The sequence below is a fragment of the Lithobates pipiens genome, unplaced genomic scaffold (assembly GCF_037356315.1).
Source record: "Lithobates pipiens isolate NorthernLeopardFrog02 unplaced genomic scaffold, aLitPip1_a1.2 Scaffold_8, whole genome shotgun sequence".
In the NCBI taxonomy this organism is placed as follows: Eukaryota; Metazoa; Chordata; class Amphibia; order Anura; family Ranidae; genus Lithobates; species Lithobates pipiens.
Genome location: NW_027507903.1, coordinates 62,236,061 through 62,252,600, shown reverse-complemented (window position 1 = coordinate 62,252,600; position 16,540 = coordinate 62,236,061). Strand labels below are relative to the sequence as shown.

The 16,540-nt window shown below is 43.7% G+C and overlaps 1 protein-coding gene across 2 annotated transcripts in view; it reads right to left on the bottom strand.

Annotated features, from left to right (window-relative positions):
• Positions 1-2,401: 2,401 nt before the first annotated feature.
• Positions 2,402-16,540, bottom strand: part of TM6SF1 (transmembrane 6 superfamily member 1) — an 82,090-nt gene continuing 67,951 nt past the window's right edge. For both annotated transcript variants that reach the window (XM_077472348.1, XM_077472349.1), the window contains 3 exons: positions 16,009-16,101; positions 8,348-8,467; positions 2,402-3,153 (listed from right to left, as the gene is read on the bottom strand). In XM_077472348.1, the coding sequence (XP_077328474.1) occupies positions 2,962-3,153; positions 8,348-8,467; positions 16,009-16,101 (405 nt within the window). In that variant the 3' untranslated portion in view covers positions 2,402-2,961. The remainder of the gene's footprint in view (positions 3,154-8,347; positions 8,468-16,008; positions 16,102-16,540) is intronic.

The window sequence follows — 16,540 nt, the reverse complement described above, 5'->3', positions numbered from 1 at the left end:
AGAGACTGTCAGGAACACCAGTGATTTCACACAAAGGAAACAAAACAAAGAGAACAGGATACCTTTTCTTACAAGTACATAGTACAGCAGGCACATATCCGGGTGACAAACACTTTAAGCACTTGGACTCTTCTACTATGAAACCACGCTTTTGTCATACCATCAGAGATGCAGGATTTTGAACTGAGCGTTAATAACAAGCCGGATGGTCGCTCTCCTCTTTAGTCCAGAGGATGCTGTGCCCATGTTTGCCAAAAAGAAAGACATATGTTGATTTTCTGGAACAATGTTTTTCAACTTTTTTTTCACTAGATGCACCCTTTTAAACTGTGCACAATCCAGGAAAACACCAATGTGAGGGCTCAATAACACCAGGAAGTGCATCCAAGTGTGTGCTTTTTTGCGTGTTCTTGCACACTGCAGTTTAATGGGTGTGAACGTACACACTTTTGCTATAATGCATGGGGGTGTCATTAAAAGTTAATAGCACCCATGCGTGACTGCAAAAGGCAGTACATTTTTCTGCCATGCAAGAAAAGGAGATTTTGCATATGTTACTGCACTGCACCTGGTGTGAACAAGCCCTAAAACTTAGTCTGTAAGGCAGAGTTCATGTTAGGTTGCACTCTTCTCTCCCAAATTCCCCCTCCTAGCACAAATCCCCCCTCTGAACATAGCCCCCCCCCAATTCCTCCTAGCACACATGCCCCCTCTTAGCATGATCCCCAAATCCCCACTCTGAGCACAAACCACCCAAGTCCCCCATGCTTGCACAAATTTGCTGCTCCCAAAATATCCACTCCTAACACAAGCCCCCCACATCCCCAGCACAAATCCCCCCTCGTACTGCCTGTACAGGAGCAGTGTATGGAGGAGATAGGGTGCAGTGATCACCGTGCACACTGAGATGTGAGTATGACCCTGTGCACAGGGAGAGGGCTCACCCATGTCTCCTCTCTGCTGCTTTGTGTATTATTTTTGGCAAACAAAGCTGTGCAGGCTGCTCGTGTACTTGGCAAACGATGACGTCATCGGTTGGTAGGATTTGTGTGGCCGGCTGACACCGCTTTCTGTTTTGCCAGCCGGGAGGAGGTTCAGGGTGTGCTCTCTCTCTCCTCTCTGTCCATGGGAGGATTATACAGGGTCGCACTCAGAATGGGATTTCGCCACAGCACCCCTGCGGACTGTTTGGAGTACCCCAGGGTTCCACGGAACCCTGGTTTAAAAACACTGTTCTGGATCAGATGTTCAGATAAGGCTCCTGCATTGCACGATTGACCTATACCTTGCATTTTTGGATGGCACGGCGAACTGCATTCACAGACAGTGATTTTTGGAAGTATTGCTGAGCCCATACAGTGATGACCATCACAGAATCATGCCTGTTTTTCATGGATATCTGAAGATCACGGGCATCCAATATTCTGTTTCAGCCTTGTTCCTTGCGCACAGAGATTTCTCCGGATTCTCTGAATCTCTTGATAATATTATTTACTGTAGATGATGAAATATTTAAAGCCTTTGCAATTTTACATTTTAGGAACAGTATTCTGAAATTGTTCAACAATTTTTAGATGCAGATTTTCACGGATTGGTGACCCTCTGCCCATGTTTACTTCTGAGACACTCTGACTCTCTAAGATGCTTTCAATTTCAACCCAGTGATGTTACTGACCTGTTGCTAATTAGCCTTATTTGTTGAAAAATGTTCTTCCAGTTCTTACTTGTTAGTACCCCTTACTTTGCCATCTTTTTGTTGCCCTGTCCCAACTACTTTGAGACGCATTGCTGCCATCAATTTCATAATTGCCTTATTTTTTTCCTTAAAATTGTACATTTTCTCAATTTAAACATTTCTATTGTGAATAAAATATGGGTTTATGAGATTTGCATGTCATTGCATTCTGTTTTTATGTAGATTTTACACAGCGTCTCAACTTTTTGAGAATTGGGGTCGTATATCTATGGTCAAAAGTTAAAAAAAAGTTCACATATTGATTTCCAAATTCTATTTCAGTTATTTCTAGCCTATCCCTATTACTCTAAACAATCTTAAAGTTTGTAAACTTTGTGGTGCTCTCCACACATTTATGTCAATTCTGTGACACGTATTCACTATGCTTTGTAAGGAGGCATTGCTGTGTCATGGAATTCAGAACCTGCCCTCTGAGCTACAGCGGTACTGAGAAAAGGAGTTTCAGGAGGTGGAGTCAGTACAGGAATCACTGCTTGAAGGCAGCAAAGTACCATGGGATATATAGTCCTTAGGCAATGAAAGTAAACAACAGAGGAGACACTGTAAAGCAGGGATCTTCAAACTATGGCCCTCCAGCTTCTGTGAAACTACACATCTCATGAGGCATTGTAAAACTCTGACATTCACAAACACAACAAGGCATGATGGGAATTGTAGTTCCTGAACAACTGGTGGGCCATAGTTTGAAGACCCATGCTGTAAAGCATGCTGGGAATCCAAGAAGTTGTGGAAAGAGATGGCCAGCAGACAGGAAGAACTCCATGAAAGGAAATGTAGGTTTGTATTGGATTGTCAAAGTTTATATTTACTAAAATAATTGTGTTTCCATGTTCTGTGCACCGTGGGAGACCAGATATAGTGAACGTAGGGTCCTGGGTTTAGTAACACTTTAAGGCATTTTTTAAAGTTCTAGTAAGCAAAGTACACTTCTACCTACTTCATCCATCATGAAGTAAAGGTTTTCAGAACAGTCAAGTCAAGGGATGCCCCTACACATTATTAGGTCCTTGATATGAATTGTGTGCAGTTTCTTTTGTTGGCTTCCTGGGAGGTTTGGTTGTTCTGCTGCAACTTCATTACTTTTCATTAGATACTGTAAAAATCTTCAATGCATCCAAGGAAAATGTTCAGTTCGTTTTATAGACAGGTAAAATATACAGTGAAGCTCATCTTGCTGGAAAGAGAGTTGCACATGGAACCTAATTCTATTCAGATTTGACCCCTGTTTTTACCTTCACAAAAAACTCTGGTTCACTGATACACCGATGAGCCAGTAGCTGTGGAACAGATGCAAATAGTATATTTGTGAAAAAAAATAAAAGCCTGGCTTCATCAGGAACTCTGTGGATGTAAGGAGTCCGAGCATGAAGAGAAGCACCGATGTGAGAGAACTGGGCCTGTACAGTAAGAGACAATGAATCATCACTTATTTATTCATATAAGACATAGAAACAAGAACTAGGGTATACAGTCGGTATAGAAAAGAATTACCCCCTTTTAAATAATCACATTTTGTTGGTCTACAGGCTCAAATAAAGACAGACACAGTTTTTGTGTTATCTGGCTTTGTTTACCCAGTGCAACTTATAGCATCCAAGTGAAAGGTGAAACACCAACATGTCAGAAATGTTTTTAAAAATGCAAAAACGGAATCACTGATTCGGGAGAAAAAATTCCCCCTTTGTGTCAGTATTTTGTTGAACCACCTTTTGCTTTAAAGCGGTTGTAAACCCAGCAACAACAACAAAAAAAAAAGAAACCTGTAAGGCAAAGGCATAATGAGCTATTATGCACCGCACACTAGCTCATGATGAAATATTTACCTTAGAACGAAGCATCACAGCCATCCGAGGGAGCTGACATTTTCCCCTCTGCATTTCTTCTGGGTTCTCAGCTCCAGCGCTGTGAGTGGCAGGAGCCGTGATGACGTCACTCCCACGCATGTGCACGGGAGTCCTCCGTTCCGGCATGATACCTTGGAGCTTCACTGCGCATGCGCTGCTGATGTCAGCAGCTGAATACAGGGTGAATAACTTCTAAACCTTGTAGGTTTAGTAGCTGTTCATTTTACCTACAGGTAAGCCTTATTATAGGCTTACCTGTAGGTAAAAAAAGGGGTATAAAACCACTTTAATTACAGCCTTTAGTCTGTTGGGATATGTCACTACTAACTTTGCACATCTAGACTGCAATATTTGCCCACTCTTCTTTGCAGAACTGCTTAAGTTCAGGTAAATTTGATGGTGACCGTTAGTGGACTGCAGTCTTCAAGGCATTCCACAGATTTTCAATGAGGTTTAAAGTGGTTGTAAACCCTTACAAACCACTTTGACCTACAGGTAAGCCTAGATTAAGGCTTACCTGTTGGTCCAAGAAATATCTCCTAAACCTATATGGTTTAGGAGATATTTGCCCGAAAACAGGCACCGCTGTCTACGGCGCATGCACTGAGCGCGGCATTCTCAGAGACGGAGCTGCCGCGTGTGTCGGCTCCCGTGCGCATGCGCGGGAGTGACGTCATTGCGGCTTTGCCGAATGACAGCGGCGGAGCTGTGAGACCCCACCAAGAAGATGGATGCGGCGGACTACAGGGGACAGCGGCGACTTTGCTGGCTCCTGTGTCAGGTAAGTGACACATAATGGACTACTGTGCTATGCATAGTAGTCCATTATGCTTTGCCTTTGCAGGGAATGAAAGAGGAAGTAAACTCATCAGGGTTTACTTCCTCTTTAAGTCTGGGCTCCAACTAGGCCATGCAAGGACTTTCACCTTTTTCACCTTCAACTCCTGTGTGGTCATTTTTGCTGGGATGCCTTGGGTCATTGTTATGTTGGAAGGTAAACCTTCTTCCCATTGACAACTTTCTGGCAGAGAGCAGCAGGTTTTCCTCAAGAATTTGATGGTATTTTGCCCCATCCATTTTTCCCTCTATCCAGTCCCTGCTGCAGAGAAACACCCCCATGACATGATATTACCACCTCCATGCTTTACTGTAGGAATGGTGTTATATATTGCTTACAGCACTTTATATACAGTTAAAACCTATGTCTTGGGTCACATTTGTGCATTTGGATTTTAAAACACCAAACCCCATGGAACGTTTTGTTTGTACTTCTGAGTGCAATATAAATGCAACATTTAGGCCTTTTTAAAAATATAACATGTTTAAATACATGAATGCACATAAAATGCACATCATTTTTAATTTCATTAAAGTTTAATGCATTTTAACCACTTGCAAGACTACCTAACACCTAAAAGTGTGAAGCTATTGAATTGTTGCACCTTAATACACTTTAAATACAGATGGTTTTCATACTGAATGGCACACCGTTATTTGGTGTCTCTGAAAGAGGCTCAAGAGCATCACACTGCATGTTGGAAAAATGGTGCAATATGGCTTTTAGGGTTTGTGTACACATTAGCCCTCTAAACGGGATTGCGGTGGATTGGTTTTTGGAAGGCAGGCTACATCACCTCCTCATCACCTGTTTTATTTCCTAGAAGCCCAGACCATTGCAAAGTAACACTAGCACTGGTTGCGGCGTGGCCTTATTTACTTGAATGGATTGCATTCGGTGGGTGGTACTGCCTGCCAAATGCAACAGAGGGAATAATTTTTGCTGCACTGAGGCCACTGCATATGAATAATCCTGTACAGCTGCCTTTGCAGCTTGGGCAGGGGTGGGGGGGCTGGTTAAAATATGCCTCAACCACCCGTTTTTACCTCCACAACTACAAGTGTAAACTAGGCCTTAAGGTGGTGGGTGTTAGATACATTTTGATTGTCATCCTGCTCAGTCTGCATTAACTACTCGGCGACCATGCTATAGCCGAATGACAGCTACAGCGTGATTGCCTCTTGTTATCGTGTCCGCCATGGGCCTACTGATTGAGGTAAAGAGCCAATCAGCGGCTCTTTACCTTGTGATCAGCTGTGTCCAATCATCGATCAAGATGTCAACAGAAGCCGGTTACCAGCTCTCTTTGCTGCTTCTTCTCACCAGTGTCTCCACATCAGTGCCACCTACCAGTGCCTTCTGATGTTGATGCTGCACCATTTCCTAGTAGTGTTGTGACTTGACTATCTCCCACAAATCATAGTGATCACACCATAGGGAAAAAAAAGGGGAAGAGAGGTGGGAGAGAGCAGGAAAGGTTCAACACTGCCAGCAAGGATTTTGCCTTTCAGAATGAACTAGTTTTTCAGCAATGACAGGGAGTTGAAGGTGTCTGGCCAATAGAGTCCCAGACAGACATAATCTGATAGTTTAAAGCAATTCATGGAGGGAATTTGGTGATGGGTATAAAGTGCCTGCTTATCCCTTAAGTAGCCACCAAGTCCCCACCGTTAAGCTTAGGTACACACGGAAAGTTTCTCATTAAACCCAGCAGACCGAACATAAAAAAAAAAAAGAGAGGTCGCCATACTATGTTAGTGCAGCAATCTCCACAGAGCTATTATGTTCTCATGGGGGGAAGCCCCCCCCCCCCACCAGAACACACTGATCAGCGTTTGCAGCCATTGGCGGCTGCTGGTTTTCCAGCATACTTGTTCAACAGAAGTTGGCTCCTGTTGGGCTGGCTGCTGTACACACTGGCTGAATGTTGGCCGTTCTGTTGAACTGGCCAATACTCAGCCATGTGTACCAGTCTCAAAGCTCAAATGCCAGGCCTTAGACAGGCAAAGCTCTGACTCCTGGTAGTACTGAAGCTTGCCTGTTCCCTCCCACACATTTCTGTTAGCTGATTACTATGATGTGTTGGACACTGATAAGCTTTCACTCTACCAGGAAATGTTGGAGCTTTGCTTGTCAGAATGTCCTTACATTAAAGCATAATATTGGCGTCTTTAAGGTTTTGGAACCTTAAAGACCCCAATTTTTTGCAAGCTATTTTTCATCATTAAATTGTTGCTTTAAATCAGTGGTTGCCAACCTTTTGGACCCCGCGGACCACTAAACTTACAATTGTGAATCCCGTGGACCATTTACATTTTACTGGCCTTATACACAATGCTCCGGCTCTCTGACCCCCGCCCACACCTCGCACTCTGCATCACACAGACTCATAATTGGATCTCACCTCCTTATCCAGCCATTTGACTGAGCTCCATGCTCCCTCCCACAGTCTGTGATCAGCTCTGTCATTGGAAGTCCCCTCCTTCTTCACCTGCCGCTCTCTGCACTACTCCCAGCACCATCCTCTGTTCACAGGACCCAAAACTACAGAGGAGTAGTCGAGTATCAATACGCACTGACAGTATTGACTATCAGCGCGCATTGAGAACAACACTGGAAGCAATGTTGGGCGGTATACATTCGTTACTATGTTGATTTGCGGCAGTACTCCTGGGGACCACCAACATTTTCTCGTGAACCACCAGTAGTCAATGGACCACTGATTGGTGACCACTGACAATTTCCTGTGTCTCTCTGGGACTAACAGCAAAATATCTGTGCTTAGTTCCTGGGTTTACACACCTGCTGTGACAATTATGGGATGTTCAATTCTCCCTGTCCAATTTCAAAAATTTTGATATAGGAAAAATTCAACAAATAATTTGCTGGAATGCCCAAAATTATAAATTAGAGTGGAAGAGAGTTACAAATTATGGCAGGAAATCTTGCTGTAGTAGTATTCAAGACATATTAAAAAGCCAGGGGCTGACTAAGCTCAACAAGGGGCTGATTTACTAAAACTGGAGAGTGCAAAATCTGGTGCAGCTCTGCATGGTAGCCAATCAGCTTCCAAGTTTTATTGTCACAGCGTCAAGGGTAACTCCACTTTTGTGGGGGAAAAAAATAGCAAATAAATAAAAAATAATATAGCGTATACAATCGTGACATAAGTCATATTGTAATTGAATGTTATTAAAAATGAATTTTCCTTTTCATTCTGCAGCTCTATTATTTTCTGAAAATGCAATGCAAGATGGAGATGTTCTGTACACAGAAACATAATTTTCTGCTTGTGTGATTGGCTCACTGATTTTCCCAAAAGGCTGCCCTAAGATACAAGTCAGATTTCAGGTATCCTCTGCAAAAAAATGTAATTTCTGGCAAGATACTCCCAATAGGAAATCACGCCTAAAGGGATGCAGGCAGTTGTCCTCATTAAGAGCCCTGCAGGTGCACAGCTGACTGATGATTATGAAACCACTCCCATTGGACTCAATTTCCCACATGGATACAGGCACATGGATTTCTTCAGAATAACAAAAAGTAGGAATCTGCAACAAATTTTGTTAAAATCCTTGTAATGTACATAGATCACCCAGAGGGGAATGTTTTTTTCTCAACAAAGTGGAGTTACACTTTAATTGAACAAGCTGAAGTTAGAAGCTGATTGGTTACTATGCACAGCTGCACCCCATTCTGAGTGCTGTAGTTTTAGTAACTCAACCCTCATGTTTCTCATATAACTAAAATACAAATTTTGGAAGAACTGCCCTTTTAAATTTTCTTCAAGCACTGCAGACAGCAAGTTTTTTGGATATGTGCACAGGGCACATAAGTAATAGAAAACATCAATTAATATGTAAAACATATCAAACAAACAGACACAGATTTAAATTAGAAGAACTATACCTGAGCTAATCCCCCAGCGTGTATAAGAGACAGATCTGGCATCCAAGTACATCCAGGAACCAGCAAGCCATACACAGTCATTAGATTGCATGGAACTGAATAGAACATATATACCAACATCTGCAAAACAGAGAAAGCAGAGGCAGTAATATTTTAGCACCTAAAACAGTACCAGGAATGAATAAAGCTTATATGATGCTCAGCTTGTTTTATATTAATTAGGGCAAGTTTGATGAGAATTTGATAAATTTGCTGACATTACTGCATTCATATGAACATTGTTTCTGTCCATTAAGTAGGGATGATTTATGAAAGCTAAGGAGAATTGGCAACCAGTACTACGTCTTTTCATTTCCCAGTAAAGTGATGCTTAAATTTGAAACACTTGGCTATTAGACATGTGCATTCGTTTTCGTCCGAATGCATTTTCGTCCGAATTTCAGCTATTTTCGTTTTCGTTTTGACAAACGATAACGAAAGCACAAAATCCGAAAAATGAAAGATCCGACATAAATAAATGCTTTATTTTCGTTTTCATTGTTACAACAGTTCGATATAGAATAGGAGATTCGACATGACTCTGACAACAATCTGTGTCTATAGAACCTGTGGTCGAATGTGCCTAACCTTACCTCTATTAGTCCAAGATTATATAGAGAAAATATTCGACAGAGAAAAAAGATTTGACGGAGAGAAAAGATTCTGCAAGTTATTGTCCTAAAAAGTGTTTGGGAACCCGGGTCCTGCCCCAGGGGACATGTATCAATGCAAAAAAAAGTTTTAAAAACGGCCGTTTTTTCGGGAGCAGTGATTTTAATAATGATTAAAGTGAAACAATAAAAGTGTAATATTCCTTTAAATTTGAAGGGGCGCATGTTTCCCGTGCTTAGAACTGTCCCTGCACAAAGTGTCATTTATGCAGGAAAAAAAGTCCTTTAAAATCACTCGCAGCTATTATGAATTGTCGGCTCCGTAATACAGAGAACACTCATTGAAAGTCATTGATAAAAAAATAAAAAATAAAAAAAAAGCATGGGGGTCCCTCAAATTCAATTACCAGGCCCTTCAGGTCTGGTATGGATATTAAGGGGAACCCTGCCTCAAATTTAAGAAAAAATTTGACGTGGGGTTCCCCCTAAATATCCATAACCAGACCCTTCAGGTCTGGTATGGATATTAAGGGGAACCCCTCATCAAATTTAAAAAAAAATTGACGTGGGGTTCCCCCTAAAAATCCATACCAGACCCTTTATCCTTTATCTAATCTCATCCAGCGCAGCGATCCATCCTTCTTCTGTCTCCTCCACGGAGACACTGCAGGCATTCCGGCGGCTGACGTTTCTTATATACGGAGGGCGGGGCCACCCGTCACCTGACCCCGCCCCCCTCTGACGCAAGGGGAAACCCGGGGTTCCCTGTGACGTATGGGTGACCCCGCACCCCTCTGATGTAACACAGGCAGGTTTCCGTTACATCAGAGGGGGGGCGGGGTCACCCATACGTCACGGGGAACACCGGGTTTCCCCTTGCGTCAGAGGGGGGCGGGGTCAGGTGACGGGTGGCCCCGCCCTCCGTATATAAGAAACGTCAGCCGCCGGAATGCCTGCAGTGTCTCCGTGGAGGAGACAGAAGAAGGATGGATCGCTGCGCTGGATGAGATTAGACATCGCTGGAGAGATGACCGTCCGTCGCTGGATAGCAAGAGTGGATTACCGCCGCTGGAATCTTTTTTTTATTTTTAATAAAGGAATTTTTCAAAAGTGTGTTTGTTTTATTTAACCATTTTTTACACTTTCTTTGTGAAATGGTAGGGGTACTTTTGTACCCCCTTACCATTTCAAACAGGGGGGGGGGCCGGGATCTGGGGGTCCCCTTGTTAAAGGGGGCTTCCAGACTCTGATAAGCCCCCCGCCCGCAGACCTCCACAACCACCGGCCAGGGTTGTGGGGATGAGGCCCTTGTCCTCATCAACATGGGGACAAGGTGCTTTGAGGGGTCACGGGCATGTGGCCGGGTACGGTTCAGGAGGGAGGGGGGGCCGCTCTCTCGTCCCCCCCTCTTTTCCTGCGGCCTGCCAGGTTGCGTGCTCGGATAAAGGGTCTGGTATGGATTTTTAGGGGGAACCCCACGTCAATTTTTTTTTTAATTTGACGCGGGGTTCCCCTTAATATCCATACCAGACCTGAAGGGTCTGGTTATGGATATTTAGGGGGAACCCCACGTCAAATTTTTTCTTAAATTTGAGGCAGGGTTCCCCTTAATATCCATACCAGACCTGAAGGGCCTGGTAATTGAATTTGGGGGACCCCCACGCTTTTTTTAAATTTATTTATTTTTTTATCAATGACTTTCAATGAGTGTTCTCTGTATTACGGAGCCGACAATTCATAATAGCTGCGAGTGATTTTAAAGGACTTTTTTTCCTGCATAAATGACACTTGCAGGGACAATTCTAAGCACGGGAAACATGCGCCCCTTCACAGGCATACTATAGACAACCCCCCCCTACGAAATTTAAAGGAATATTACACTTTTATTGTTTCACTTTAATCATTATTAAAATCACTGCTCCCGAAAAAACGTCCGTTTTTAAAACTTTTTTTTTGCATTGATACATGTCCCCTGGGGCAGGACCCGGGTCCCCAAACACTTTTTAGGACAGTAACTTGCAAATTAGCCTTTAAAATTAGCACTTTAGATTTTGAACGTTGGAGTCCCATAGACTTTAATAGGGTTCTAAAGTATGCTATATAGTTAGCTCCGTTGAATCTTCTTTATACATTCAACAGACACCATAAGCCTTCCAAGACAGATTTGACCGTAATTCATGTGGATTTTCGGACGAATGCAATTTTTGAACGAAAAACGAAATAAATAAAAACGAATTTCAGGAGTAACTAAATAAATTAAGTTTTCGGACGAAAACGAAATTCCGAAACGAAATATTTTACTCTGCACATGTCTATTGGCTATAACTCTATGACTAATCTGCATGTCCTAAAAACTGGATATGACTATTTTTTATATATATATATATATATATATATATATATATATACAGTGCCTTGCGAAAGTATTCGGCCCCCTTGAACTTTTCAACCTTTTGCCACATTTCAGGCTTCAAACATAAAGATATAAAATTTTTATTTTTTGTGAAGAATCACCAACAAGTGGGACACAATTGTGAAGTGGAACGAAGTCTATTGGATTTTTGAAACTTTTTTAACTAATAAAAAAATGAAAAGTGGGGCGTGCAAAATTATTCGGCCCCCTTGCGTTAATACTTTGTAGAGCCACCTTTTGCTGCGATTACAGCTGCAAGTCACTTGGTGTATGTCTCTATCAGTTTTGCACATCGAGAGACTGAAATTCTTGCCCATTCTTCCTTGCAAAACAGCTCGAGCTCAGTGAGGTTGGATGGAGAGCATTTGTGAACAACAGTTTTCAGCTCTTTTTCCACAGATTCTCGATTGGATTTGGGTCTGGACTTTACCAGCCACCTTTTGCTGCCACAAGCCAGGTTAGTACACACTGCCGTGGTACAGCATGGGAGGAATTATATCACAGGTCATGTCATTCAATGTCATGCAAGACATTTTAAGTCAATGGGGCCATGCCACAAGCGTGTGTAACATACTTGATGCTGCAGGCTTTCAGGTGTTAAAACTGGCAATGAGGAGGCAGCATACCACCTCCAAGCCGCCTGTCAAATTCCTTTGAAAATTGATTTCAGAGCAGCAATGATGGCCACAAGTGTAAGCAAGCCCTTTCACTTGTTAGAAATGATGTGCTATGATTTATGGCTGTACAGCCCATGATTCTGCCACCTAGTCTTAAAAAACACCCATTTTACGCTGTGAAAGATCCATGATACTAGAGATTAAAAGAAAAGAAAACACTGGATGCTTTCAACAGCATCTCATATAAGTGTCAGGTGCAGTGTTGAAATAACGCAATGCATTTTCTCTCAGTTACATTTTGTAAAATATTTGTTAAAGCTGAACTCCAGGCAAACCGCTAAATACAAAGATTAACCTTTTCTCAAAAGACTGGTACAGCACGGTCGTCCTCTGGGAGGGCTTCCATGGATATCCTCCCAGAACCACACTCCCTGCACGCCCGTTGCAACACAGATCTGACGCACAATGTAAACACAACTGCCGAGTATTGGCCTTCCTTTCCTCATGCGCTATCACAGCGTGAGGAGAGGAGAGCCGGTAACTGGCAACTGTGACGGGACATCTACACTGATAATCAGGGCCCTATTTATCAGTGCCACCTATAGGGTTGCCACCTTTTCTTCAAGCCAAACCCGAACATTTTCACGGCGCACGGCAATTTTTTTGTAGTACACGCTATAGGATTGTAAAATACCTTGGGTTACCCAAAAAGAGTAGTAATGAAGTGTGCTACACAGAACAGTTGCTATAGCCAAATTGCATTAACAGTGGAGGGACTTAAATGGGCATGATTAAATAAAACAAAAGCATTTAGTGTACCCATAAAATATGATTCGATTAATAAAAGAAATGTCAGTGACAATAGCCTACCTTAAAATTGGACACTGTCAGCCAGCAGGGCAGTGGACAGTGTCAGTAGGGCAGTAAATGGTGTCAGTAGAGCAGTAAATGGTGTCAGTAGGACAGTGTACAGTGTCAGTAGGGCAGTGGACAGTGTCAGTAGGGCAGTGGACAGTGTCAGTAGGGCAGTACATGGTGTCATTAGGGCAGTAAATGGTGTCAGTAGATCAGTGGACAGTGTCAGTAGAGCAGTAAATGATGTCAGTAGGGTAGTAAATTGTGTCAGTAGATCAGTGGACAGTGTCAGTAGAGCAGTAAATGGTGTCAGTATGGCAGTAAATGGTGTCAGTAGGGCAGTAAATGGTGTCAGTAGAGCAGTGGACAGTGTCAGTAGGGCAGTGTACAGTGTCAGTAGAGCAGTAAATTGTGTCAGTAGGGCAGTAAATGGTGTCAGTAGGGCAGTGGACAGTGTCAGTAGAGCAGTAAATGGTATCAGTAGGGCAGTGGACAGTGTCAGTAGGGCAGTACATGGTGTCAGTAGGGCAGTAAATGGTGTCAGTAGGGCAGTAAATGGTGTCAGTAGGGCAGTGGACAGTGTCAGTAGAGCAGTAAATGGTGTCAGTAGAGCAGTGGACAGTGTCAGTAGGGCAGTGTACAGTGTCAGTAGAGCAGTAAATTGTGTCAGTAGGGCAGTAAATGGTGTCAGTAGGGCAGTGGACAGTGTCAGTAGAGCAGTAAATGGTATCAGTAGGGCAGTGGACAGTGTCAGTAGGGCAGTACATGGTGTCAGTAGGGCAGTACATGGTGTCAGTAGGGCAGTAAATGGTGTCAGTAGGGCAGTAAATGGTGTCAGTAGAGCAGTGGACAGTGTCAGTAGAGCAGTAAATGGTGTCAGTAGGGCAGTGGACAGTGTCAGTAAAGCAGTAAATGGTGTCAGTAGGGCAGTGGACAGTGTCAGTAGGGCAGTGGACAGTGTCAGTAGGGCACTAAATTGTGTCAGTAGGGTAGTAAATTGTGTCAGTAGAGCAGTTGACAGTGTCAGTAGAGCAGTAAATGGTGTCAGTAGGGCAGTGCGGTGCGGTGTGACAAGAGGGGGTGCGGTGTGACAGGAGGTGGTGCTGCGGTGTGACAGGAGGTGGTGCTGCGGTGTGACAGGAGGGGATGCGGTGTGACAGGAGGTGGTGCAGAGTGTGACAGGAGGTGGTGCAGAGTGTGACAGGAGGTGGTGCAGAGTGTGACAGGAGGTGGTGCAGAGTGTGACAGGAGGGGGTGCAGAGTGTGACAGGAGGTGGTGCAGAGTGTGACAGGAGGGGGTGCGATGTGACAGGATGGGGTGCAGAGTGTGACAGGAGGGGGTGCAGAGTGTGACAGGAGGGGGTGCAGAGTGACAGGAGGGGGTGCGGTGTGACAGGAGGGGCCCGTGCAAATACAGAGGAGGGGTGCAATTACAGAGAAATGAGGGACAATTACAGATGAAAGGGGTGCAAATACAGAGGAGAGGGGAAATTACAGAGGAGGGGGGGCAGTTACAGAGGGGGTGGCAAACACAGAAGGGTCAAAACATAAGGGAGAGAGAGGCGACAGGCAGCTGCTGGTGCAGAAGTTTTTAATAAAATAAATGCTTAAAAGCAATCCACTCACTCTGCATGTCAGAGCTGTATATGTCAGTCTGTGAAGTTGGCTGTCCCATCCTCCCCTCCGCTCCACGCTGCTCTTATCACTGAATCGGGAAACTCATGTGAACTGTCAGCCTCTGATGATGGAGGCGTGGTTAAGCCTCTGGAATGCTCCGATTGGTCACAGCATCCCAGGCTGGCAGCTCACTGCAGTCTCCCCGCAGCTCTGTATCCTCGGCTTCCTCCAGCGATTCAGTGATAAGAGCAGATCGGAGGGGGGGATGGGACGTCCAACTTCACAGACTGACATATACAGCTCTGACATGGAGAGTGAGTGGATTGTTTGCTTTTAAGCATTTATTTTATTAAAACCTTCCGCACCAGCAGCTGTCTGTCGCCTCTCTCTCCCATATGTTTTGATTGCTCTGTAATTGCTCCCCCCGCCCGCCGCTCCGATGCCCCTGCTGTCCAGGTCCCCCTGTGTGCTGGGGCTCGTAAAAGGAGGCCCCATGGTACCCCTGTCAGCTGTCCGGGTGTGAGGCAGAGGGAAACCCGGGCACAGCCTCCTAAACCCGTACTGTCCGGGTCAAAACCGGACAGGTGGCAACCCTAGCCACCTATCAGTACCCATTAGTGTCACCTATCAGTACCCATTAGTGCAACCTGATCACCACACATCAGTGAAGGACAAAAATGACTTATTTGGGAAACTTTCGCAAAAACGATGAAAAACTTTTTTTTTTCAAAATTGTCTTTTTTTGTTTAGCAAAAACTAAAAAAAAACCAGTGGCAATTAAATATCACCAAAAGAAAGCTCTATCTGTCTAAAAAAATTATAAAAATGTAGTTTGGGTACAGCATTGCATGACCATGCAATTGTCATTCAAAGTGTGATTGGCCTGGGCAGGAGGGGGAGTGCCTAACAAAGGATTTGAATTTTTTCTATACATTCCTGTGATTTACACAGCTGTGTTCTGACTAGCAGGAGAGAGGACCAGACCTTTTACTGCTGCACTTTCACTAAGGTTCCATTGACATGGAGGGGAGTCCACTCTGCTCAGTGGGGGATTTGCATACCGATCCCCCTTTGAATCATAGCGGAAGGGGACGGATGCCAGTTTTTTTACATCTGTACCTCTTCAGATTCTGTCCAGCAGACACAGGTGGACTTTGCTTTACGTTTATATCAGGCTACCTCTGATCCGGTCCAGAAAAACAGAAAAGGACGCTGTCCTTTTCTGTTTTTTCTCTCTTATGACCTGGGTGGACTCGCAGGTAGGTGCGTGTTACAGACACAAGTCCATTTACATCCTCCTGATCTTCTGATCTGGTCTGCCTGAAAAACTGACAGGTAAACCTTATCAGAATGCCCTTGTGAAAGGGTACTTTACAAACCCCTTTCCCACCCTGTGACTAGACAGTGAAAGTAAAAGCAGCACGATGATGAGTTCATCTTCCCGTCACTACTCTTTTATCCACTACTCTTTCAGTTCAGCTTTACATGTCATTTCAGAAAAAGATTTACCTGAAGTTTAGAATAGGCAGCCGGATCTTTAAGATATGGCTCTTGCAATTGCAAATAAAATCGACAGATATCAGAAGGACAGTCTAAGGCGATCTGTAAACCAATATAAAATTCAAATTAATAGTGTATTTTCATTGTATTCAGAATCACAAACAAGGTAGCTGACTGAACCTAATTATTACTTAAACATAAGAAAGACACAGAACCAGTGACGGAGAGATAAAAGGAAGGGACTGACCAAATCCAATGAACTACGGAACTTGTACAGCTTGGACGGCCTGCATTTTATGTCAGTTATAAAAGGTAGAAGTTGTCCACTTTAATCACAGCTGAGTAGAAGAATAAAACATAGAACTGTCTGTACTGTTCTCTCAAATTCTCTTTTTTTATATAGCCTTAAAGGGCGTCTGTGCCCAGATTATGCACATTAAGGTGACACTCCGCTCTGCTTCTAAGTATATGTTTTTAATTTTAAAAATGCCCTCTATTGCTCTCAGCTTCCTTCATTCCTTTATCATTTTGCTGTTGTGAT